At 44.0% G+C, this 27,770-nt stretch overlaps 1 protein-coding gene across 2 annotated transcripts in view; it reads right to left on the bottom strand.

Annotated features, from left to right (window-relative positions):
- Window positions 1-27,770, bottom strand: part of CADPS (calcium dependent secretion activator) — a 407,683-nt gene that overhangs the window by 316,577 nt on the left and 63,336 nt on the right. For both annotated transcript variants that reach the window (XM_063122067.1, XM_063122066.1), the window contains exons 2-3: window positions 15,933-16,046; window positions 1,357-1,689 (exon numbers count right to left, since the gene is read on the bottom strand). In XM_063122067.1, the coding sequence (XP_062978137.1) occupies window positions 1,357-1,689; window positions 15,933-16,046 (447 nt within the window). The remainder of the gene's footprint in view (window positions 1-1,356; window positions 1,690-15,932; window positions 16,047-27,770) is intronic.

The following is a 27,770-nucleotide window of genomic DNA, read 5'->3' as shown; positions in this document are numbered from 1 at the left end:
ATCATAACTTGGCTTAATAAGAGGAAATATGGTCAAGTCTTGCATGCACAGGTAGCTCCTTCCCTCCTCCCTTCTTGGAGTACCACAACTAACCTCAGATGTCTCCAGTTAACCATAGTTTCCCATTCTGTCCAAGCCAGGAAACTAGGGGTGTGCATGGACCCCCCGCTCCACCCCGCGAGCCGATCCGAAAATTTTGGATCGGCCCGCTCTGCTCCACGCCGCTCCGTCCATACTCCGCTCCTCTTCGCCGCGGAGCTCCAGCTCCGAATAGGAGCTCCGCAGTGGAGGGGAATGGTGCCAGGTAAGGGCGGGAGAGGAGGGCGGGGGGTGTTACCGGGCCCTGCCGCCATCGCCGCCCATGCGGCGACGGCGGCAGAGCCCAGTAAGGGACCAAGGGGGAGGGGGGCCTTACCTGCCACCGTCCGCGGTCCTTCGGCTTCTTCAATTGAGCCCGCGGTTCAACCAGGAAGTCTGGGCCGCAAGTGCGGCCCAGACTTCCTGGATGAACTGCGGGCTCAATTGAAGAAGCTGACGGACCGCGGACGGAAGCAGGTAAGGGAGAGGAGGGCGGTGGGGGGGGTTTACTGGGCCCTGCTGCCGTCGCCGCCCATGCGGTGACGGCGGCAGAGCCCGGTAAGGGACCAAGGGGGAGGGGGGCCTTACCTGCCTCCATCCGCGGTCCTGGTTGAACCGCGGGCTCAATTGAAGAAGCCGAGGGACTGCGGACGGAGGCAGGTAAGGGAGAGGAGGGCGGGGGGGGGTGTTATCGGGCCCTGCCGCTGTTGCCGCATGGGCGACAGCGACAGCAGCAGGGCCGGTAAACCCCACTTACCTTTCTGGCAGAGCTCCAGATCGAGGCAAAGGATCCGCCTTCACCTCGATCCTCTTCGCCACGCTCCGCCGGCCCCCCAATCCTCTTCGCCTCCGCCTTAACTGGAGGCGAAGCACCCCGCTCCGCTTCTAATTCACCGGTCCGATTAGAAGCGGAGCACATCCCACAGGAAACTATTATTACCAGGTTTGGAACAAGCCAGGATTTTGAACCATCTTCAAATCATAGTTTAAGATCTTGGCTTGTTTCTGACCTGGTAGCCATCACTTCCTGGTTTGGATGAAATGGGAAACTATAGTTAATTAAAGATTTCTGGGTTTAATAATGGTATGCTGAGAAGAGAGGAGAGAAGGGCCCACACTCCTGAGCACAAGGCTCAATGATATCTAGGCTTATTAAGCCGATATCAGCCTATGATCATCTGAAAACCAGGCCAATACTATAAAACGACTAAAAATTCTCCTGTGTACAGGCATATACAATTTGGCAGTGGGTAGTTGCGGGACAACAGGAAGTCTTACCTGACATGCATTGTACAGAAGTTGATGCTCAAATTTCTTGATTCCCAAGATATTCTGGAACATCTCATACAGCTGTTCCTTGCTGAGGATCAGCTCTGAAGCTGCACTTGCTGTCATTCTGGCTTGTGCTTTGCGTGGATCTTCTTCACCCCGATATATTGCATCGAATTTTGCCATCCAGGAACTCAGGACAGTTTCCTTGCTGAGGCCATCAATCTCCGGGAGGCTACGGACTCTCTTTTCAATATGTTTCTTGAAGACTTCCCGGGAATCATTAGCTGAGAACCCACCACTTTGCACCATCCTGGCAACACGATCACTTTTCAGAAACACCTGCAAGGGAAACAGAAACAGAAACTTCAACCCTCCTGGATGTTTTGGAGCATCTTGCTTATGAAGGGGCTGGAAGCATATCTCATTCTGAAATATCCAATGGTTCCTTATGCACCATTGCCAATGCATGTGATATTCTATCCCACTCCATCATCAATGAAGTGTAATAGTGCAGCATCCACACTGTATGAACTTACAAAAAAGACCAGAAAAATAAAAGACAGCTCCCCCCACCCCCAATTAGGACTTTGGTAACCTTCCTGAAATGGTATGACATTTTAAGCTGAAAACAGATTTTGATAAAAGTCACTGCATAAGCAGATTCTTGTTTTGAACTTCTCTTGTTCTCTCTGGGACTATTCAGATGTGACAAATTATCAGAATAAAAGTATTTCAGTATAGGGGGAAAGTGTGTAAACGGCATATATTGGGTTGGGCCCAGATTTAATCATACTTAGAGTAGGCTCATTGAAGTCATGACTAATGTAAGACTCATTAATTTCAAAGGGTTTACTCTAGGTATTCCTAAATCTGGATCCAATCATTGTCATTTAAATTTGAATCCAACCATACATCTATTTTGCTTCAAGTGCTAGAAAATTGGCCATGCATACCACATGTACATACAGCAGAATATGTGCATGTGTGATTGACATATGTGATAACAGGTCAGACCAGTGGAGGCTGGTGGCTCCAATTTTGGTGGGGCTGTAAATCCATTCTGGGTTTCAGTCATAACCACCCACAACTCTAAAGCAGCTATCCAAGGTACAGAACCTATTTTGAGGCTAGGGTTCAGCACCTGGGATAGCTTCTTTAGAGTTCCGGTTGGTTCTGACTGAAACCCAGAATGAATTCACAGCCCCACCAAAATTGGAGCCATCAGTCTCCACTGGGTCACACAATTGGTTCATCTTTATCTACTTGGACTGATGGCAGCTTTGTAGTGTTTCAGGAATGCTGCCAAATCCTTCAACACCTGAAGAAAGAAGGACATGGGTTTAAAGCTTCATATTTGGGCTAATCACACTGAAAATACAATTTCATCCACAGCTCTTGGGTTCTATGATTAGGTCTTTATTCTACTGTGCCTGTCTTAACCTGTTGCTCTCCAGATGTTTTGGATTACAACTCCCAGCATTCATGACCATTCACCATACTGCCTGGGGCTGATGGGAGTTGAAAACATCTGAAGGGCAGGCACCAGGTGGGGGAAGACTGTTCCACTGCATTATTCTTTCAACCTCTAGGAAGTCATCAGGGTGCAAACCACTAAACAGTAATGCCACGACTCTTCATTTACAAGGGTCTTTTTAAGAGCTTCACTCAATGTCACTTCCTAGCATTGGTTTACAATGGACATGAAATTGAATTGACCTTCTTCTGTGTGTGCTTTCAAAGCATGTCACCAGCTTGGATGTAAAGCAATAAGGTCGTCCCTTTCCCCTGTTCTTTGTCTCATTATGCTTACAATATATGGTTAAAACGGCAAGCAAAATAGAAATTTACATGTTTTCCTCACATTGCCTTTGGCTGTAATTATATCAGCTTTGACTCATGGGTCTAAGATTTCAAATAAGACAGCATTGAACATGACAGCTCACTATTAAAAACATAGTTAGGGCCCTGCTGAATCAGACCAAAGGGATCTATAGACCAGCATTGTATTTCTCATAGGATGCTGGACTGGACTATGGGGGAAAAACATATGTCCAGGGAGAACCCATAAGCAGGGCATGAGTGCCATAGCCTACTCTGCTTGTTTTCCCCAGCAACTGGCATGCAGAAGCATATCACCGCTTATATAGAGCCATCAGGATTAGGACTAGGAGCTATTGACAGCTTTATCCTTGGTGAATTTCTCTGATCACCATCCAACTTTGGTGGCCATCACTACATCTTGTGATAGAGTTCCATAGTTTAAGTAGGCGCTGTGTGAAGAAGTATTCTTCCCCGCCCCCGTCCCCATGCCCAGATTTTCTTTTTAATTTCTTTTCAGAATATGATGTGAACTTTGCTCTTCACTGCAAAGGGTGCTTTGGTGAAAAATCAATGTTATAGCTGGAAAAACACATGCAATAAGGACCAATGGAGGGGATGTTGGAGTTCAGATTTCTATGAATCCAACCTGCAGATTCCACAGCAGACTGGATTTTTCTAAGTCATACAGAGTCTACGGACTTGCAGACTAGTTTTAGTAGGAGGGCATTTGAGCTAATTCACATTACTGCGAGTGCTCACATGCATGAACACATTTTCACAAGTGTGCATTAGCACTAAGGCAAATTAGAACCAGTAGAACAAAATGCTGGTAAAAATAAATAAATGATTGCATCAAGTACATCAGAACATAGGAAAGGCCATGCTGGATCAGACCAATGGTCCATTTAGTCCAGCACTCTATTCCCACAGTGGCCAACTGGTAATCTACCGGGGATCCACAAGCAGGACATGGTGCAACAGCACCCTCCCAACCATGTTCCCCAGCAATTGGCGTATACAGGCTTACTGCCCCTGCTACTGGAGGTAACACATAACCACCAGAACTAGTAGCCATTGGTAGCCATTTCCTCCAAGAATTTATCCAACCCCCTTTTTAAAGCCATCCAAATAGGTGGCCATCGCTACATCTTCTGGTAGTGAATTCCATAGTTTAACTATGCGCTGTGTGAAGAAGTACTTCCTTTTATCAATCCTGAATCTCCCACCAATCAGCTTCATGGGATGACCTGGTTTCTGGTATTATGGGACAGGGAGGAAAATGCCTCCCTATCCACATTCTCCACACTATGCATAATTTTGTACACCTCTATCATGTCTCCCCTTATCCTCCTCCTTTCCAAATGAAACAATCCCAGCTATTGTAAGCTTCCCTCATATGGGAGATGCTCCAAACCCTTGAACATTTTTAGTTGCCCTTTTCTGCACTTTTTCCAGCTCGAGAATACCTTTTTTTTTTTTTTTTTAGGTGTGGTGACCCAAACTGTACACAGTGTGGTTGCACCATAGATTCGTATAAAGGCAGATGATACTGGCAGTTTTATTCTCACTTCATTTTCTAATTATGCCTACCAAGTAGCATAGTGTATGATGGAATGAAAGACGCTTGACAATTTGAGAAACACAGATGGAATCAGTTTAACAAAATCCATACTTCCCTACCCAACTGACACCTGACTTGAGAAATCTGTGACTGGATCTCCTAGGACTTTCTTTTTTAGTGAAATGCAGCCATGGGAGGAGGCTACCAATTTGATTGGTTCAATGGCACTTTGCGAGGAGGGTTACCTTCTTCCACTTCCCTGAGGGTTCCCTTCCCCCAATCAAAATTGCACCATCCAGGCTGCTGTTTTCACTCCATGGTGGGGGGAATACACATAACAAATACATGGCCATATTTTAGCATGCAATATTTTTATTCCATCGTTTAACAATGATCTGATTCCACAGTTAGTTTTACCCTACCCAGTGCCTGTTTACCCTACCCTGTGCCTGTTTGCTTTCTCTTCCCCTCCTTATTGTTTTATCATGGTTTTATTAGAATGTAAGCCTATGCGGCAGGGTCTCGCTATTTACTGTTTTACTCTGTACAGCACCATGTACATTGATGGTGCTATATAAATAAATAAATAAATAAATAAATAAATAAAAGAAGGCACTACTATCCTAGTGAGATTTCTCCCTCCCCTCTATCCACAGTCCTCCCCAAATCCCATTTTTCTGAACATCTGATTACCCAAACTTGTTGGATAAGCACAGTTTGGCAGGTTCAATATCCTGTGTCCCCCACACCTTGTAGCCAGACAGAAACAATCTAAAATGTTGTAAGAAGGATGCATTATCTGATGCCATTATGAGATAAGTTGGGATTAGACTTTCTACCCTCCCATATATAGCATAATAAACTTTCCAATATATTGTGCCCAGCTAGGAGCATTGTGGCAACATTTAATTAAAAAAGAAGATTGCAGTGAGTGACAAGGGGCTATTTTAGAACCCGGACAACAGTTCAGATCTCTGTAACTTGGTAGAGTCTAGTGTGAGAAAGGCAATCTGTGATTCAGGCTATTCTGAGGGTCTCTTTTTTATCATGCCATGCAGCCATATGGAGTACAAAGCAGAGGTCAGATGCTGAGGATGAAAGGCATTTGACATGATGACAGCCACTCTGGGGAAGAAAAACAACCCATGACATTTTCTCTCTCTCTCTCCCTAGGAGCCACCTGTCAACGTGACCGCTTTCCGGCAAAGGTATGAAAAAACCGAAAGAGGAAATGTCCACCCAGAAAACAGCATCATTATTCACATGAGGAATAAAACATGACACATCTCCCTTCTCTGACGGCCTTTGCACCAGGGGGTTGGGCATGACGTATTGGACGCTCTGGAAGCTCAAGCAAATAATCACAGGGCCTGTTAATACTCTGCACTTAGCCCACCTGATTGGGTAACTTCAAGGAAACTGCTTGTTTGTATCTCAACCAGAGCTGAGCAATGCCACATCTACACCTCCAGCACGCACATAGAATCACAGAATTGGAAGAGACCTCAGAGGTCATCTGCCGAGGCAGAAAATCCACTGTTACAGCATCTCTGATAAATGGCTATCCAGCCTCGGCTTCAAACCTCTAATGAAGGCAATTTCACCAACCTGAGCTAGGCACTGCCCTACACGGATGCCTGATCACACAACTGCCCCACTCATGCAGTTCTTCCTCCCGTAAAAGGGAGGCTGCATGGACAAAGGCTTCCCATGAAGGTGTGAAGCACCTGCACTGCTCTTCCACCATGAGCAATGTATAAAGTGGAGTCTTTGGGCCCAATCCCATCTGTGTTAGGAACAGCAACACAGCCCCATCATATGTTGTGAAATGCCTGACGTAGCGGGAAGTCTTAACCTAGTGCCAAAAAGTTTTATTGGTTTATTTATTAGTTTTATTTATTTATTTATTCATTCATTCATTCATTCATTTATTCATTCATTCATTCCATTTTTATAGTGCCCAATAGCCAAGGCTCTCTGGGCGGTTCACAATTAAAACTATAAAATACAACATGACAAGACACAATATAAAACTTTTAAAGGTTTGAAAGTACCAAAGTAAAAGACCACCACTGACTAAAGTAAAAGACCACTACTGACAAAGTTGTGTCCCTTGTTACCACATCCCAAACCTTCCCTTATGTTTGTAAAGAAAGGATAAAAATTGTCTTCTAAGGAAGCCAGACCCAGGTAGCGCTGCCCCTGTAAGTTTTCATGCACTGGGGAAGAGGGGAGCATTCAGCAGTATTGAACACAGCTTGGACCAGGTTTGGTTCAGTTTTCCCCATTTATTTAGAGCAGTGGTTCCCAAACTTTTTCAGGTCACCGCCCCCTTGGTTTCACAAACTCATGCCCAGCGCCCCCCTACCCTACACTATAAAAATCATTATTCAGAATAGTGGTTTTCAACGACCCACCAAGGAAGATAATAACAATAAAATTCAAAACAGTAACAATTAATTGAATACTTTAATCAAAATCCAATTGGTGTGCCCTGCCATGCTGGCTGCAAACAGGCATTTGCTCTCTTTTCCCTCCCTCCTTCGGCATGCCTGGGGCAGGTGCTTCCCATTTAGAGGGGATTCTAGGAGTTGAAGGACTTTTTTCTGTCTAAACATGCATAAAATTGTGCCTTTAACTTATCATGTCACACTAACATGAATACAGGAATCAAATAGGATTTCCTTCTTCAGTGGAACACACTTACTTAGGAGTAAGCACCATTTTGTTATAGGAAAGGATAATGTATTTTAATTAAAATTTTAAAATAATTATCTGCCACCTGGTACAGAGTTTTCCCATGGAAAATCTGGCTGGGACTGAACTAGAGGGGCACTAATTTTACTGTACTTATTGTCTTTAAATATGGTTAAATATCCCACAGTTACCTTGCTATTCTATTTCTACAATTCATTTTCTCCTGTCTTTACTTCACCCTCTCTTCGTTTTCAGGCTGAATCCTATGCACATTTACCTCAGAGTAAGTTCTATTGATCTCAGTGGGGCTTACTTCTGAGTAGACATACTTAGGATTGTGTTGCAGCTCTGTTTTTATGGTGACACAAGATACACACATACCATGTTTACCAAAAGAACGCTTGAAAAAAGGGGGTTGGACACCCTGAAATAAGCAAGGGCAGATAGGAATGGTTTCAGCAAGCATTCTGGAAAAAGGTGCTGCTGAATCTTCTTTAGCCAGGAAGGACCTGGGTAATTGCAATTCTCTCTCCCTCCCCCTTTTCCTTTCTCTTCCAATCCTGTTGTAGTCCAGATTTTTTGGGGGGTGGGAGCACACACACAGACACACAGCATCTCTCTCTCTCTCCAACCCCCCTCCCCCCAAGCCTCACAATAGCTGCCGGGCTGATTACGACAGGAGGGCAGCAGCTCAGAGGGGAGATGGCCCCAATCTGCAACTCCTGACAGGGGAAAGGAGCCTGGTGATACCTTGCAGCAGCACAAGCAGTTCCGCTCCCCACTCAGCCTGCCGGCTGACTGCTGTTCTTGGCAGCTGCTCTGCCACCCGCCGTCCTCCACATGCTCCTTCCTCTCCGCCACATGGCTGCTGCTCCCACCTTGTGCAGCAACTATCACGAGAGGTCTGCCGGGGCAGCTTGTAGGAGGGAGCAGCTCTGGCCTGCGTGAGTGAGAAAGTCCTTCCTGAGCAGGAGCAGTGTGGGGAGAGCAGCTGAATTTGCTGCTCTTTCCTGCTCGGTCCCTGGGTTTTAGGACCTTCTGGAGAGACCACCTCGAGCGCCCCCCTGCCGCCCCTTTGCCTGTTAGCGCCCCCTGCCAGCGCCCCACTGCCGTCCCTTTGCGTCTTAATGCCCCCCTATGCAATCCCACCGCCCCCAAGGGGGCAGTACTGCCCACTTTGGGAACCACTGATTTAGAGCATTTTACAGCTAAGGCACATTTGGAATTTGTTCAGCAAGTCCAGAATAAAGCAGATCCACAGGGAAGCAAACTAGGGTGCCAGTGATGATATGACTTCTGCTGGATCAAGGCTACTATGGAGCCCCATCAAAAATTGGGGGTACCCTGGAAGGCAAGGAGTGGATGGTGAAAAAAGGGGGTGCATTTCTTTTTAGTAAACAGAAAAAGGAAGCTTGTTGGCATCCTGGAGGGTGTGGAGAACTGTTTTATTAATGATGTTGATGAGAACATGAATGCAGCACACTGGAAAGAAGCAGGGCAAGCAGAGGAGCAAATCTGCACATGCTCAATAATTAAAGAACTCAAGGATGACATGAGGACATGCCAGCCTTTTGCACTACACTGTGCCTGGAAAAGCACTAAAAGCTTATGATGCTCTGCACTGCACGTTTCATTGGTTTCCCCCCATAATTTTTTTTACATTTTTTTTTTAAAATAACAGATAGCAGGAGTACAAAAGGAAGCACGAGGATTCTCACCTCTAGCCTACAAAAAATGAAGAAATGAATTCCAAGTCCCATTTTTACATTCTCTGAACATGGTATTCTCCATGTGTTTATTTATTTACCACCAAAATAGAAGTTGGAGAGTAATTTTGAATGATCTGAAAGTGGTCTGAGCAGTGCTCATGCTAAATACTGAAATGCAGTAAGCCCTTATGCACCAGTTGCTGGGGAACATGGGCAGGAGGGTGCTGTTGCACGAGTGCTTTGCTTGTGGGTCCCTGGTCGACAGCTGGTTGGCCACTGTGTGGAAAGAGTGCTGGACTAGATGGACCCTCGGTCCGATCCAGCAGGGCTCTTCTTATGTTCATCACGGCAGTTCCCATAGCCACGACTCTAAGAAGAGTCCAGGCTGCAAGTGACTGAGCTGATCTATATTTATGTGTCTGACTTATCTAAGGACCAGTTTTCAGTCCTCCAGCATGTAGATGAGAACATAATTCATGGGCACATTTTGCATGCATGATTTATGTCCCACAAAAAAGTGGGGAAATAGATGGATCACATGGGCAGGACCTAAGATTTGAGGCTCTTATGAAATTCGACATGTGGTATGTGGGTGGGATGTGTGCAAGCCCCAAACTCCCATGCTCGACTCTGCATAGAATCTACACAATGTGGATAAAGTCTTTGAACCAGCTTCAAGAACTTATCCATATGTTACTGGAACAATATGATTATTGCTGTTTCTTATTCATGTCCGGATCCCCAACACAGTAAGATATGAGGGATGAAATAGCATGAGGTTGCCAGGATCAGTGGCTACCACTTGTGCCATCAGCAGCAGCCCATCTTGCATGATTCAGTCTTTTGTTTCTGCAAAAGCCTATGATCCAGCCATTGGTAGACAGTATTATTGTTCTGGTAACATATGAATCTGGCCAACATTTCTAGCTTCCATAGATAAGGAGTACGTTAGACATGCAGTTTAAAACTTCAGGAACTTGATGTCACAAAACTTATTCTAACCTGATTTGATTATTGTGAAGGATTAGGAAGGTTTCTATTAGGATACGGCCCTCCTGGCTGTATTCTGCAGTCAGAAGCAGTAACTGGCTTATATCTGAACATGCCAGGAATTATTTACTAAATGGTGAAATGTCATATGAAGAAGAGTAGTTTAAAGATGGTTACAAGAAGAATATCCAGTGAGATTTTCAAGGATGCCTCTCTCCATTTTGAAATAGCAAAAATCAGTCCCAAATATGGACCTGGCTCGCACATAATGCTAACCTATTGTTTATTTAACCCATGATTAGCCCATGGTTTGTTGATCTATTCAGGGTTTGTCTGGCAGATGATTGAACAAACCGCAGTTTGTTTTCTCAGTCCCTGGGCTGTTGTTTTCCTCCTCCATATCTGTTCCCTCCTTGTATCCCAAACGCCTTTGTGGCACTGTAGCACTGTTGTGTAAAATGGCCATTTCTCTTTTCTTTCTTTTTTTTACCACTCCTGCCTGCCGCCTCTGTAGCATGGTGGATCAACCCATGGCAAGCAATAACATCCCATTGGTTTAAAAACTGATAGATTGTCATGCACAGTGGCAAGCCATGAGTTAACCACTGGATTGTTTACTTTAAGTTCTCATGTCATGCTCTACAACCATTGAATGAGCCGATCATGGGTTGTGTTGTAAATGCGGTAGTGCACCCACTTGCATGATGCCAGCATTATTTAAACCAATTTGTTTTTTGCAGTTAACAAACCATGGTTTGTTAATGCAACTGGTTTTACACATCCCAACAATTTTGAGTCTAAACCAATCATACACTGCCATTGGCCGGGGCAGGGGGATACGGCCAGTGAGACCACAGGGCAGTTTTTCCGTTCCTACAATGCCCTCATTGGCAAAGTCTTCCCCAAAGGCAGCATCTGATTGGTTCTGATTGCTGTTACTTAAAACATAAGTAAAAAATCCTCTGTGGGGCCTGCAGGCTTGGCTAGCCAGATGCCTTGGCACTATACCCCTCCCTGCAATTTGCAGTTTATGATCTAATTACACACTACCTAGCTATGTGTCTGACTACATATCTAGTTAGGCCATCCAGAAGCCATGCTGGGAGATCTCTCTTTTTGAGTCTCTGGAGAGTCATTCCTAATCAGAGTAGGGAGCAATGAACTAGATAGACCAATGGTTAACTCAGTATAAAGCACCTTCTTATGTTCATAAATGGTATTAAAGAAGCAGACATTTACTATTTATAGCCTTAGGGTTGCCATATCAGCAGAAGTTCTACTTCTAAGTAAATATGAGTCTGGAAAATTGCCCCCCTCTCTTGAAAATATGCAAGCAAGTGTTAATGCATATGGGTGTTGTATATTAAAACATGGCCTTCATTTTTCTAATTTCAAGTGATATGAACTCTGCCAATATATGATTATGTCAAGTGAGATATTTGACAATGTGTAAACAGTTATGGATGCCTTGATGATTGGTCCAACAAATTAATTAGTGCACCGAAGGTTTCTTTGCTAAACCTAATTAACTGCCAAAATATTGATTCTTTCAACAAAGATATTGCCTAATTGGAAAATAGCATTCCGTAAATTAAAATTTATGACTTTTGAAATGAGAAAAAGACATAGAATAATTTAATGACTGTGTATTGTAGGATGCGTACATCCCCAGTTCCACATCAGTGGTTTTATTACCTTTCTACTAGTTTGTCACATGATAAAACAAGCCCCCTGAGCCAAAATAAACTTACTGAGAGGATGATTTAGATACTATTTCGGTGTATTGTACATGTGCCATAATCCGCCACATTCATTCTCTGGAGTTGTCCTATTGAAAACTACTCCAGATTAAGTGGCATGAGCCTTTTGACAACAAATAACATGTCATAAAAGAATAAGAACATAAGAAAAGCTCTACTGGATCAGGGCAAAAATCCATCCAGCATCCTAGTTCTATATTGGCCAACTAGATGACTCTTGGAAGTTTCTAAGAATGGCCTGAAGGCAATAACTCTTCTCCACTGTTGCCCCTCAGCAACTGGTTTTCAGAGATACACTGCTTCTGAACATTGAATTTCTATATAGGTATCATGGACAACTTCATGAGTTTAATTAATCCATGTATGTAGAACCTCAGGGTCCTAACTAGGGTGACCAACTATCAGGATTTCCATGGATTTGATTGGGTTTTTATTCTATCCTGGGTGTCAGGGGGGATTTTCTGTAATTTTCTATACAAAGACACAATGACACGCTTTCCCCTTTAAGACCGCCATTAGTGTGGCGGGAGTGGGTGGGGTGATGTGCCTCCAGAAAGCTGCTCCAATAGGGGTCTTATAGACATTATAGAAAAGACCCTGATTGGAGCAGAATGGGGGCAGGAATGACCTGCTTTCTCCTCCTCTGCTCCAATCTGGTCACTTTCCTGCTGCTCCCGTGCTCCAATCTGGGCCTTATATAGGGTGACCATATGAAAAGGAGGACAGGGCTCCTGTATCTTTAACAGTTGCATAGAAAAGGGAATTTCATCAGGTGTTATTTGTATATATGAAGAATCTGGTGAAATCCCCTCTTCATCACCACAGTTAAAGCTGCAGGAGCTATACTAGAGTGACCAGATTTAAAAGAGGGCAGGGCACCTGCAGCTTTAAATCCTCCTTTTCGTATGGTCACCCTACCTTATAGGCCCCAATCAGAACAGTGGGGTGGGTGGGAATGACCTGCTTTCCTGACACTTCCCACTGGGTGTCCTCTTTTTTGGTTTCTTAAATATTGTCACCCTACCTAATCTAGCCCTCCTGGCATCCTAATCTAGCCACACACCCTTCGCCTGGCCCCACCTGTTTTCCATGGACCACCAAACATTTGGCAGCATCCCGACTTTTGTGGGTCCCCCCCCCATTCTAAAAGGTTGAAATGCCTCTCTTAAGGCTTCTTTAAGCTACGGTATGCTGGCATTTTTGGCCCTGCTCCTTCTATCTTTGGCCCTGCCTACCACTAGAATGCAGCCCCAAAAGCTTTCCCGAAATGGAATTCAACCCTCTGACTGAAAGAGGTTCACTACCCCAAGTCTATTTCCCTTTCAAAGCCATCTAAGCTTTCATCTTTCAATGGAAGACAAGACTTGGTGTTTTGAGAAGTTGCTATAGAGAATTACAGTAATTCTTCCAAATGTGAAGGGTTAACCATTGCAATCATTAGGAACACAGAAAGCTGCCCAATACCAGGTCAGAATACGTGTTCATTGGACTACTAGCAGCTCTCCCCAGTCTCAAGCAGAGGTCCTAGACTCTTGGTCTGATCCAGCATGGCTCTTCTCATGTCTTTCATATGACTTAAGAACTGACCATATGAAAAGGAGGACAGGGCTCCTGTATCTTTAACAATTGTATTGAAAAGGGAATTTCAGCAAGTGTCATTTGAATGCATGTAGCACCTGGTGAAATTTTGTCTTCTTCATAACAGTTAAAGCTGAAGGAGTCCAGCTCTCTTGACCAAATACAAAAGAGAGGAGGGCTCCTGCAGCTTTAACTATTGCAACGAAGAGGGAATTTCACCAGATGCTGTATGCATACAAATGACACCTGCTGAAAATCCCTTTTCTTTACAACTGTTAAAGATACAGGAGCCTTGTCCTCCTTTTCAAAGGGTCACCCTAATTTTATATAAGATGTAAAGGGGGTGATGGCACCAAACTTTGGACCTCCCAGCTTAGGGAGCACACCAAGCTACTTAATTAAATTCGTTCTGCCATCTTGTGGAATCATGGCTTTCTGTGAGTGCTTTTTTTGGGGACTCATGACAGGTTAATACATGCTGATGATTTCATCTTGCATTAGGTTGTTTTGGAATGACGGTTTTATTCTCATGTATTTTACAGTTAGCTGAGTAGTAATTATTTGTACACTACTCTGTGTATGTAGTTTGTTTTAATACAGAGAAGCATTTTATAAGCATTTTATACATGTGTGTGCAATAATAATAAGGAGGAGGAAGAGGAGGAGACAAAGAAACAATATTTATATAGCACATTTTCACAGTTATCCTAAAAACCATATGCCTGTATCTACATCTATATCTATATTGCATATGGGAAGTTGAGACTGAGAGAATAATGGCTTGTTTGAACTTTGATCTCACTTCTGAGATAACTGATAATGTGAAATTTATACTGGGGAGTTCATTCTTTGTGCCATGCATACTGTGCTATCTCTTTTATTTATCAAATTGAAGTGTAAGAGCCCTTTCTCTTCTCCAATCAACATGATGGATAGCGGTTCCATTAACAGATTACCATTAGCACTTACCTAAGAGCTAGATAAAATATTTTTTTAAAAAAAATTAAGTAAAGTAACCATTTGGAAAAGTCTATAAAGGATAATGGATTTAGATTAAGCACTCTGACAACACAATGCTATTTAGTTCTGTTAATTGGAATCCTAATCAATAGCTGTGCCACTAGAGCATGAAGAGGTCACACTGAAAAAAACTGACCTCTTAATAAACTTTTGAGATGAAGTCAGCTTCCACAATGAACATGCCATGGTAAATTCTTGGAAAACAATCTAAGAACTGAACAACCTTTCCCCACTCATGCTTTTTCAGTTTGGGGCTAACCTTTTAGCTAGTTTTGGGGTAACTTTTAGTTTAGGGTAATGTTTTGGCTTCCCCCCCTTTTTTTTCTTCTGTTGAGTAGTCAGGTTCTATGGAGAAGCCCTATTTTTAAAGTTGTATTCCTGAATTCATAATCAAAAGCTGGGAGACCTGATGGCAGCTTATGCCTACATTGTTTTTCCATTTGACCAGTCAGGGAGTGAGATCCTCTGTATTCTCCTTGTTCTAGAACAAGGTAATTATTTAGATCTAGCTCTGTTTCTTTTACTTTCTTCTTCCAAATCTACCTCATTGACTGACAAATGCTTCAGGGCCTACAAATCCTATAATCAGCACTTGCTCTCTCTGTCACTGGGACACCAGTGTCCCCAATTGTTATGGTGCTTGTTCCCTCCTCTTGCTGCCATGCCCTAACAGCACCTCCAGCCTGTGCATAGGACATACTACAGGAAGGGGGGAACCTCTTGGACTTGTAGTTATAGAGAGAGCATATTACACAGAGAGAAGTGTATCATCCTGTCTCTCAAACTACGAAGTCCTAGGGCATGGCTAGATGAGGGGGGTGGAGGGGTATGATCTCGTGATTTTATGATCGTGAGATCATCCCCCTAGTCTGCACGTGGCGCGCGACATCCCAGGAGGAAGAGGACGTTGCGCCCAACATTTTGGATTTTTTTTATCGGAAAAACGTGCAGGAGCGCTCCTATGAACAAGTAAGGTTTTTATTAAAAAGAAAAGACCCCCCTCCCCCTTCCCCCGATGGCCACGGAGCTCCTGGGGGACTCCATGCCCGAGTTCCGGGTCCTTGCGGTTACTCGCGAGGAGCCAGGACAAAACCGCGACGGCAGGCCACACATCAGGATCATCCCAAGTCCGTGGGAAAAATCGAAATGAAAGGGTAGGGGAATATCCTGGTGCAAGGGAGGGATCATCCCTCCCTGCTCCCGGGATACCCTGTGTGTCATTTGGATGCACAGGGATGATCTCGGGACGATCCTGGGGGAGGGGGGGAAAGGTAGGTGCAGAAACGGCCTCAGTTTTTCTCTGTGAAGGACATCATCAGCATAACATACACTCTATGCCAATGACCTGCTTCAGCACGAACGAAAGCTACAGTGCATTTCTTAGACTGGTAATTCAGACAGCTTCCACCCTCCAAAGCCCTGGAATTGCTGCTCTTGTATTCTTACCTCATAATAACTCTGGACAGCATTCATGAAAGCTTCATCTGCTACAATCTGAGTTTCTCCATTGAGGAAGGCTTGGAAGCGATCCTTGACAGTTTGAAGCTGCTGTTTACTTATCTGAAAAACAGTAAAAAAATTATAACCAGGTAAGTATACCATTAAGATTAGCAACGGGCTGAGTTTCTGTTTTTCACTCAGGGTCAACAAAATAATTTTTACCAAAAGGGGAAATAAACCAGATTATGTAAAATGATGCAAATTAATCACGCATTCTCTGACACTGCATAATTTGTATTCCTTCTCCCGGTCATAAGAGAAAGGTGAAAAAGAAAAGTAAAGAACGAATTGCTGTGAAACCCCATATCCTTGAACACAGGGAAACCTGCTTTATTCCTATCTGCCTTCTGAGATTTTGCCTGTGTAGAACTTACACATATAGTTTGAACACGCATAGACCCTTTCAGGTCTTATGACAAACACACATACAGAGCTTGAGTGTGCTCACTGGGCAAGCTCATGCATCCCATAATACATGCATAAGAACATAAGAAGTGCCATGCTGGATCAGACCAAGAGTCCATCTAGTCCAGCACTCTGTTCATCCAGCGGCCAACCAGCCATCGGCCAGGGACCAACAAGGCAGGACATGGTGCAACAGCACCCTCCCACCTATGTTCCCCAACAACTGGTGCACACAGGCTTATTGCCTCAAATACTGGAGATAGCTCACTACCATCAGGGCTAGTAGCCATTGATAGCCTTAGCCTCCAGGAATTTATCTTAACCCCCTTTTAAAGCCATCCAGATTAGTGGCCATGCAGAGCAACGTCTGAACAGGACTCATGAACTAATGTTTTCTTGTATTAACATCAGCAAGTGATCTGCAACGGATTGAAAGGAAGACCATTTTATAGCAATATTCACTGGATTGCATGCTTCTTTGATTTTCATCATGATGTGTGTGTTTTTAATGATTTAGGATTTTCACTCTTGTTTGGGGACTCTTTGTTAGTTAACGCTTGTCATAATAAAAAGTGTCTAAATAGAGAAGAATGGCATGTATCATCGGAGCACCGCACTTGATTTGTACTAAATTACAACCAAGAATAATTGGTAGAAATAGTAACTGTCGGCTTGGGACATAACAGGTAATTAAATCAATAATTCTCAGTCACTACAAGGTAAACTCTAATCATCTGAATGCCCCTGTTATGGAACAAAGTCCAATTGCATCCATTGATACAGTGTATTTTATAGTTGTAAAAAAACAGAAGTGCCGAGCAGCATAATCTTGTTCTCGCCGCACTCCCTGCTGCTGTAAAAAATGAGATACAGAAACTCCTGCCATGTTGGCTATGCAGCAGTGCCCCAGGCCACCCCACACCAAGGTCTTCCATTCCTCCTCTTGGGGCATCCAGTAACTGGGGCCCATCTATGCAGAAGATTCCTGCCAGGAGCAATAGTAAGTGTGATGCCCACCTCTTCTTGCTCCTTTATTCTTGCACTAGAACCAAAGGACCCAGCTCTGGAATAGCATCTGGGCTGCTGCTCACTGTCTCTATGACGTGCCACTCTTCAGGCCTCACAGCAGCCCAGACCAGCACCCTAAACTCCCTCCTTTCCTTTCACTGCCACCAATTGAACCTGTACACCACCAAGGTATCTCATAAACTACACCAGTGTGAATTAAATAAAGGTTTATTAACAAGATGCCAGTTGCAGTTGTAAAGCATATTGGTTTCCACAGGTAAAGGCGAGATAGTTACAATAGGCACAAAGCATACTGGTTTCAATTCAATGTTTTAAAAAATTTCAAATATTACTTCAAATTCAAATTCAATTTATTTATTTATTTTTATTGCATTTATATCCCGCCTTTTTCCTCTAAGGAACCCAAGGCGGCATACATAATCCTCCTCCTCTCCATTTTACCTCACAACAACAACCCTGTGAGGTAGGTTGGGCTGAGAGTCTGTGACTGGCCCAAAGTCACCCAGTGGGTTTCCATGGCCGAGTGGGGACTAGAACCCGGATCTCCAGACTCCCAGTCCAACACTTTAGCCACTACACCACACTTCACCACATTTCAATACCAACCTTGCCTGACCTACCCTCTAGGCTATCACTCCTCCCTCAAGCTACTCCCCCAAAATAATAAAACACATAGTTCCTACTCTCAAAACTAATCCTGACAGACCTAAACCCAAATATCTCTCTCACAGCACTTCAATATCCCCACACACTCAGCTAACTCTTCCCATTCCCTGCTATCTACCAATCCAGCCATTCCTACCATCAGCCAATCGGCACACACTCTCCCATCCTGGTCACTCCCTCCCTCTCCCTCTGGGACTAACCTCTTACACTTCTGGTTCCTGCAGCATAAACCCAGTAAATTTTTTTGTTAATCATACACAAAAAAGTAAACATTTTAAACATATTCTAACTACTTAGAATAGGCATGAAACAGCAAAGCATCACAGTAAGCACTATGAAAGTTGGGTCTGGGCCAAACTTGAGTGGAGCCCAAGAAATAGACACCAAGTGAGCAGGGTAGGGTTGGGGAGGAGCTGAGTTGGCTCACTGTCCTTCCCATGTTACTCAACAGGAGCCATTCCAGCTAAGTGAGCAGACCTCCTGGTCAGGTCACTGCGGCTGAATGGCAAGGGGAGGAAATGGGATGAGAGGGGGTGTCAGTGGAGCACCATGCTCTTTCCGCCTTGCCCTCTTGCCCGCCATTCGTTCCCTACTTTGTGTTCATCTTCTGCATGCAGAGCTTTTGCTTCTACAAATGGAGAGCAGAATCACTTCAATGCTTTTGGATATTTTCCCGCTTTTGTGAAATAGCCTTCATTAACAGCTGGCGATCCTTCTAAAGTGGCGGTGAAATAATGATGCCCTGGGCGGAACGGGTGGTGGACAGTGGCACATCTATGGTCAGACCTTGGAGCCAAAGACTTGGTCCTCACAGCTCAGTGGCCCCCTAAATAGAGTGTCAATTGAGGCGAGCTTAAGGGCAGTATCAGGAAAATATATTTTATTCTTGTAGTCAGGATGGCGCTGATTAAAGCATGTTTAAAATAAAAAAAACTGCACATATTCAGAGTATATTTTTTTTTAAAAAAAAATCAGGTCGACAAACAGTTTTGTTGCTGTTTTTCCAGTGTGTCAGGAACGTTAAAGCCTTTGTAAAGCATGGGATAGTGGGAATGACGGAGAAGAGAAATTATTTATTTATTATTATTTATTTATATATTTGTTTTTATTACATTTCTATACTGCCCAATAGCCAAAGTTCTCTGGGTGCTTCAACAGCTGTTGTGTGCTTCACAGCTGAAGTAATACACTTGACAGTCTAAAGCACGCTCCCTCCTCACCATAAGATCATTAAATCCAGGATCTAAAATTACTCAGCTGCACCACTGGTGGCTGAGGAAGAAGGAAATGAAAGGACGAAAATGGCAATTAAGGTTAAAAATCTTGAGAGGAAAACTGCAAAACACAATACTACATATGCTGGTAGATTTGTATGCAATATACCTAAATATGCCCTTTGTTTTGTACTAAATTGGGTTTGCATGTAAACAAGATTTTAATTTTTATGTTTTCATTTAAAACTTCTCTGTGGAGTTTATGGTCCAGAAAAAAATAATCCACCTGCTTTTTCAATTACAACCAGCTCCTCAGAAGAATTTTCCCTTGTGGATCCATTTTAATAGGAGAGTGGTGGAGCTGTACTGAAAATGAATGATGTTCGCTACCTCATGCGTTAAGTACTTCAGAGCATATTGTGAAAAATAGGCCTTGGGATTTTCCTATTTGTAGTATTGTGGTCTCCCCCACCCCCACCATTTGTAGTATTGTTTCTAAAAGTATATACCGTTTTCAGTGGTGTGGGGTTAAAAACAGAACTTTCATTCAATATGCAGCAGCATCCAATAAAGGTTCCACTACCACACTTTAATGCCATTATTTTGCAGGCTGCAAAACAACAGTAGCTTATTGATCTCTCCCACCCCCTGTTTCAATAGCTACCAATGTTGTTAAGAGAGGAAATCAATTCCTAAGAGGAAATTAAATTGCTTTCATATTCTATTTAGCTTTTGCAGCGCTACAATAACAGCTGACTGGCAACAGCTTCCTGTCTGCTGTAAGCCTACCGACAAGAAGAGTACATGTTTGCCTTTAGTCATATAGGTAAAGGAAGAAGCAAATCAAAAACACTTGTGATTGGTAGCAAGTGTGTCCCCTCGCAGAGAAATTGGTTCTATATCACCTGTCTGTCTGAAGACTCTGCTGCAATAGCTCTGACTGAGCAATAGTGACCCTCCTGTCACTTAGGCCTTAGCTAGACCTAAGGTTTATCCCAGGATCGTCCCGGGGTCGTCCCTGCCTGCTCCCAGGGTATCCTGTGTGTCATTTACATGAACAAGGATGAACCCGGGACTAGGGTGACCATATGAAAAGGAGGAGAGGGCTCCTGTATCTTTAACAGTTGCATAGAAAAGGAATTTCAGCAGGTGTCAGTTGTATGCATGCAGCACCTGGTGAAATGCCCTCTTCATCATAATAGTTAAAGCTGAAGGAGCTATACTAGAGTGACAAAAGAGGGCAGGGCTCCTGCAGCTTTCACTGTTGTGATGAAGAGTGAATTTCACCAGGTGCTGCATACCTACGAAGGACACCTGCTGAAATTCCCTTCTCTTTACAACTGTTAAAGATACAGGGACCCTGTCCTCCTTTTCATATGGTCACCCTACCCGGGATGACCCCGGGATAAACCTTAGGTCTAGCTAAGGCCTTAGAAAGGCTGACAAGTCAAGGGCCCTTTTTACAACTAAGGGCCTTTGCGGAGGGACGGGGGATGATCCCAGACTTACCAGCTTCCAGGATCGTCCCTGGGCATCTAAATGGAAGCGCGACATCCTGGAAGGGAAGAGGGATGTTGTGCCCATTGTGCCCACCATTTTTTTTTAAAAAAAGGGGGGGGGGGAGCTGGAGCACACTTGCACTTCAGCGAAAAAGTAAGTATAAAACAAACAAACAAGCCCTAACCGTGCTTCCCCCCACCCTCAATGTCTCTGGACTCCCCCTGGCCCAGCTCCTTCCCTCTTCTGACCCCCGCTACTCACAGGAAGGAGAGAAGAAGCCAGGATGGGTGTCCACACTGCCCACGGTCCTTGGGATCGTCCTGGGACCGTGGGTAAAATGGAGGGATCGTCCCTGCCTGCTCCCAGGATCATCCCTGTCATTTGGATGCACAGGGACAATCCCAGGATGATTCCAGGAAAAAAGGCAGGTGTAGAAAGGGCCAAGGTTGCAGCTTTGCCCAAGCAGTGGGCTCAGGTATGCCTTTAGCACCACCTCTTTCACCCGGAGGGCCAAATTCCATTTCAAAGAAGCTCTTGGGGGCCACAGTTCAACAGTGGGCAGGACCAAAGGCAAACTGGAGTGGGGGCAAAAGCAAAGGAGCAAGGACAAGATGCCTCCCCAATGCCAGCATTTTTACCTTATTTATTTAAAATATGTCTTGGCCACCTTTCAGGGCAAGAGCCCTCCCAAGATGGCACACAACAATAAAACTCACATAATAAAAACCAATATGGCAATAAAAGTGATAAAAACAGCACGGCAATAAAATTCAGAGAACAAAAACCTCTATGAGAATAAAAACCAGTAAAAACAACAGCAAACATTCCTTAAAAAATGAAACAATCCACAGAATAAAAACTTGTAGCTTAGGGCTTTTAATGCCAGTAAGTAACTCTTAGCAGAGGCATTTCAGCCTTCTACAATGGGGAAAAACTGCATAAAAGCTGGAAACTACAACTGATTGGTGGTCACAGGAAAGGGGGTGGAGCCAGGAGAAGGGGGCATGCCCATTTAGGGGAAATCTGGAAGGCTGGATGGAGACTCCAGCTGGGCCAAATTTGGAGCCCTAAGTCTGAGGTTCTGCAATCCTACTTCAGTGGCTAAAGCCTTGTGCCATTAAAGAGGACCTGTCTCTTGCTCTAGTCTCAGGTTGATCCCCTGGCTATTACTTGATGACAGTTCTGTCTGTATTGTGATCCTGCTAGCTCTGCTGTCCTGCTTAAGTCTGATCCCATGAGGCTTTGCCTGATGGTCTGTACCATCACCGTTCATGGAACCATCAACCACACCCCATTCTATTCCTGAAACAGCAATACAACTCCTTCCCAATCTCACTTCTTTCACCTTGCTGGTCTCTACCAATGCTACTGCATGGCAAATTCATAGCTCTTTTCCCTAACAATGAAATCCCAGGCCACTCCAACAAAGCAACAACACAGGTGAAGCCAACTGCATGGGTCTTTCCCACTTCACGAACAACTGATGTGGAATCACACCATGGAGAAGTGGCTCTTTACATGGTCGCAGGTTTGTGGGAATGGGGACTAATATTCCTAGAAGAGCTGAATGACCCACATGTCAGCTCTGATGTTTTGCAGTTCAGGCACCTGACTGTTGTATGTGCCCTTGGAAAGTCAGAAAACGGGGCAAATATCACATGCACAAAATGGTCTGGCTGGATTTAGAAAATAAGGTTGTTTGTATCATGCATGCACTCTGAAAGCAAGCTGAGATCATGTTAGTGCTCTAAAGTTAAGGATGTGGGCTTATATCTCCTCTAAATTGAAATTAGATTTACATCTAGGTGCTTCACTGCACGTCAGCTGACTGTACCGGTGGATATAAACTACTTCTAAGAGTTCATCATTCTTGCAAAGTACCTTCCACCAAGATTTCGAAAGGCCTAAGAGCAGCACATTTCTCACTTAGTTACCTTCAATAATATGTTTACAAATTGCATCAAAGCAAGCCAATGGAATCGCTCCTTTGCTGAAACAAGTTGGATGAAATCAATGCTATACATCAATGTCCTCTGCAGTTGTTTTTGTAGGAGTCTGGTTCAAGCCTAGCACTCTACTACACTAGCATTAGGATTGTAGAACTGGAATAGATTTACTGGGCAGAATAATAAATGAAGAAGAACGCAAGAGAAAAGATTCACAAATGTCGGAAGTAACACTACAGTGTAACACTTGCACATGGTTGATTTCATAAGCCACCCCTTTGTAATTCTCAAGACTGTGGACACCCTGTGTCCCAACAATCCAAATTCGGTGCCAAGAAAACGAATTCCACAATCAGATTAAGTAATCCAGACAAAGCAATGTTCATGTTTGAACGATCGATTATGTTTGAATGATCGACCACCCACCTGCATGGGACCAACCCAGCTGATTCTGCTCTGTGAGCTGCACCCACCACTTACGGAATAGAGATTTAGCACTTCTAAGGGCAACTGAAATGAGAGGAAACACACATTCGTGGAACTGGGCAGGCTGGCATAAGGGAGCTCTGCCAATTTGCCATGTTCCAGAAAGAAGTATTTCTGCTCATTTCAGGTCTTGCCCCTGGAAGTACCAAAACTCTGCTGCGAAAGCGGTGGGTGCCTCGTGCACAATGGAATCTGTGGGGCTGGCCGTGGGCAGAACAATTGTGCTGGTGGGCCTTGCACACAGACAGGCAACACTGGATACTGCCCTCTGCTTGCAGAATCCAGTCTTTCTGTCTTTTTTATTTTTTTATTTTTTTTTAAAGAGGGTGCTTTTTTTGGGTGGGGGGGTAAATTACAGATGTGTGGGAAGAAGGAAAATGGCACCTGGGAACATCTTCTCTGAATGTGCAGCAGCCAAACAATAGTATTTTGGGGGAACGGAACTGTGAAAGACAGTGAAGCTTTACCTCCTGATCTTCTGCTTTCCTCTGAATCGATCACCTTTGGGAACTGATGGGAATTAAACCAATCTAACCTAACTTTATAAAGATAAATGGAAAGTATGGTCCATTTGAAGTAGTCGTCTAGTAGAAGTCCCTGATCACACAAAACCCAGGGCACGTCTACACCATACTTTTATCCTGGGGTCATCCCTAGATCATCCCTGAGCATCCAAATGATGCACAGGGAATCCCGGGGGCAAGCATGGACGACCCCTCCATTTCCCTAGGATAACTGAGACCTCAGTTATCCCAATTTTGCCTGCGGTCCTGTTCCCATACCAAGGACCGCAGGCGATGTGGTGCCCGCTCCCGGCTTCTCCCTTCCTCCCCACAAGTAGCGGGGCTCTTAAAATGGGCATGGAGCTGCGTGGGGCAGTCTGTGCCCATCGGGGGTGGATGGGGGGGAACAGTTCAAAGGTTTGGTGTTTTTTTTAAACTTACAGGTGCCGAAGTGCAATTCAGCAACTGGCTCATCTTCATTAAAAAAATGAACGTCCCTCTTCCCTTCTGAGGCATTGCAAGGCCATCTAGATACTAGGGGAGGATTGTGGAAGCAGGAAAGTCCATGATCCTCCCCCCCTCCCTCCTTCTACACCCTTAGGTGTAGATGAGCCCCCATTTGTTGATTGCTATACAACGAAGGTTATGATGAAGATGAAATAGAAAATACATATGTTAATTCCTATGTTTTTAGAAGGAAACCGTCATTAATGTAATAATGCATTTATGCAGGGTGTATATAATCAAAGTAAAAGCTACCAGCCCACAAAGGCTGGTATGATGAAGCCAATCACAGGTCAGGATTCATGAATTGGTTATCAGAGCCTTCTAGATGAGTCAAAAAGCTTCTAGCAGTGGGTATCTGGGACTCAAAATGGACACGATGACATTTTGTGGCTGATCCAGCAAAAGACACATTTTAACAGTAACTAAGGAATAAATGCCAACAGCTACAAATATGAATTGCTTACTACGGTGATTTGGGTATTCAAGATCACTTGAAATGTTTCAATTATTCTACAGCAAAAATACTTCATTGTGGGAAAATGTGTAAAAGCCCCTTGCCACCTATCTTTTACTATGCATATGTGTACTGGAAAACTGCAACTGGTTACTGCTTCTCAGCACAACATGAGGACAGCAGAAGAAATGGTGTGTGGGGGGAAGATTGAAAGTTGACATTTGAAACTCATATAATGAAAGACACCCTGGTCTGTAGGAAAATTCATCTTTTTTTGCACTTCTCATTTGAAACTGGCAATGTAAGATCTACCTCATAATGGTGGCCCACACTAATGGAGGCCGACCCATGTATAAGATGGAATGTAGGTATGTGGGAGTTAATTCTTTGCATACCTGAACCAACCTTGGACTGTGGGAGAGGAGATTCTTAGTGACAAATGGAAATATAAATCTGAAAATGGGACAAGCTATAGATGACACAGAATAGCCCCATCATACACTTTCACAAATGTTGCATGGGGGTTGGGAAGATTTTCCAAGAAATGATCAATGCTTGCAGAAGGCAAGCTGTATTTACAAGTAGACAAATACCCATTAATAATTTCCATGGAGCATGCGGCATAGCTCCACATGTTTTGCAGAACACAGGCTTTTCAGGCAGAAGGTCCCAGTTCAACCCCTGATGTCTCTAGGCAGGGCTTGGAAAGAATCCTGCCCGAATCCCTGGAGAGCCACTGCCAGTCAGTGTCAAGAATGCAGGGCTAGATGGACCAATGGTCTGACTCAATCTAAGGCAGATTCTAATGTTTCTGTGTTTAAATTTTATTTATTTATTTATTCATTCATTTATTACATTTTTTATACCGCCCAATAGCCGAAGCTCTCTGGGTAGTTCACAAAAATTAAAACCATTTTAATTTTTAAATGTCCAGTAATTTATTGTTACTGCACTTGAGACATAGGTTGGACTAAAGCAGCCTTCCCCAACCTGACGTCCTCCCGATGTGGACTACAACTCCCATCATGCCCATCCACCATGACCATGGCATAAGTTTGAATGGCATAATCACCCTCTGGCTACATTACCTCACTCCCCCCTTGCCTGGAAGCTGTTGGTTTGTGGTATGTGTGTTGTTTGCACAAAGGCTAATGGGGTCGTAACTCTATTGCCCGTTGTTCAATAATATCTACTGGATACTTAAAGACTGAACTTATAAGCAAAATGTTTCAAGTTGAGGTTGGTGTAAATATTTTATTTCTCCACAGTAGCTGCAAGTTAACAAGCTTCTCTTCACAGTAGTCTTTACCATCTGGAGAATTGAGTCTGACACAAGTTGTGTTTTCCAAGCCGAAGGTGATTGGCGGTTGTACAATGAATGTCAACGTCAATTAGAAAAAGAGCTCTGTGCGTTCCATGTAATTAGAGTATTTCAATATGATTCTATTTTTTCACTCAAACCCTGACAAGACCCTCAGTATCTCACCGGCTGAAGTGTCAGGGCCCTGCTTCAGTACTTCAGTGCATCTTGAAATTTATAGCTAGAATTTGATCAGAAGTAGTCTGGAAGAGTCAGGGGCCTATTCCGCCTGTGGGATGTTAGAATCTGTGTGAGTCTATCTCTGAAAGAGTTCTTAGAGCAGAGCCAGGGTGCAGGGAGAGTGGCCCTACTCCCCGTCCACCTGCTGGTTTGTCCAGGGCAAAGAGGGAGGCTGGAAGCTCTCCGTGTGAACCTGACAGAAGTGGGGTGGGGTTCGCAGAAGGGTCACCCAGGCTGAAGTGTCAATACGAGATGCTCTGTTGGACAAGGGCCTCACTGCAAGACCCACACCCTTCCAGACTACCGCTGAGCAAATTCTAGCTATAAACTACAATTGCAGTGCTGAAGCTGGGCCCTGACACATTGCATTACCTTAAATGGCTGCACTGCAGGCCACTACACAAATAAACTGTGCAGATGGGAGAACAGTAGAACAGTACAACAATGGAACCAGTTACCTAGGGGGGAGGTGGTTGTTGTTGTTGTTGTTGTTGTTGTTGTTGTTGTTGTTGTTATTATTATCATCATCATCTATTAGAGGCATTCAAGAGGCAGCTGGACAACTATCTGTCAGGTATGCTGCTTTAGGGTGGATTACTGCACTAAGCAGGGGGTTGGACTCGATGGACTTATAGGCCTCTTCCAGCTCTATGATTCTATGAGTAACAGGTAGGGATGTTGAAATCAAGACAATGTGAGCTCATCAAGCTTCTCCGAGTTCCACCTTGAAGCACAGTCCAACTCATACAGTAGAGGCTGGTTTCAGCCATGGTGATCCTGCAAACCTGGCCAATGAGCATATGTCAGTGATCAGAAAAGATCACAACAGCTACATAATTACTCAAGGAACCTCATCTCAGCTGCTGAACAAATGGATGGCCAATTTATTCATAAGGAGATATAGCAAGTGCAGCCACTCTCTTCTTTATATAAGTCAATAACTGTAATGAATCAGGGGAAAAAAATCACTTGTTTTCTAGCAGCATGTGTAATACTACCTTCCCAGATAAGCCATCCAATATTATATGCACGTCTTTGTTACTGAGTGAGCCTCTTTGTATGCATTTGATTGATACAGAGATTTTGACTCAAACCAACAAATGAAAGTGAAGCAATGGGGATAATTATTACAGCCTGTTCTAGTAAAATGTAAGGCAACTGCGGGTTATATTACCCATCAAATAAAATCACAGGGTGAATAATAAGTCTCCACAGAAATGTATTTCTTTTAGCAGACAGACAGCTCTTTCTGTTCAAGGACCTCAGAAACAAAGGTGCTCTGGACCATTAATCATGGCTTATCCGGCCAAGATGCAACATCTTCCATCACATCTCAGAGGAGATCTGACAATTATTGGGCAGTATCCAACTGGGTCATTCTGTTGGTGCAAATGATGTTGCGCTAGCAGAAACTCGGTTCCAAACTATGGTCAGGAGGAGAATCCAACTAAAGTTATATTTGTGCAAACATCACTTGCACAACCGGTTGCACATTGTGCTTGTACAACTGCTTATGTGAGCAGTTGTGCGTTAT

Source organism: Elgaria multicarinata, chromosome 3 (genome assembly GCF_023053635.1).
Source record: "Elgaria multicarinata webbii isolate HBS135686 ecotype San Diego chromosome 3, rElgMul1.1.pri, whole genome shotgun sequence".
Lineage (NCBI taxonomy): Eukaryota > Metazoa > Chordata > Lepidosauria > Squamata > Anguidae > Elgaria > Elgaria multicarinata.
Note: the sequence above shows the minus strand (reverse complement) of the source record. Positions and strands in the feature narration are given on the sequence as shown.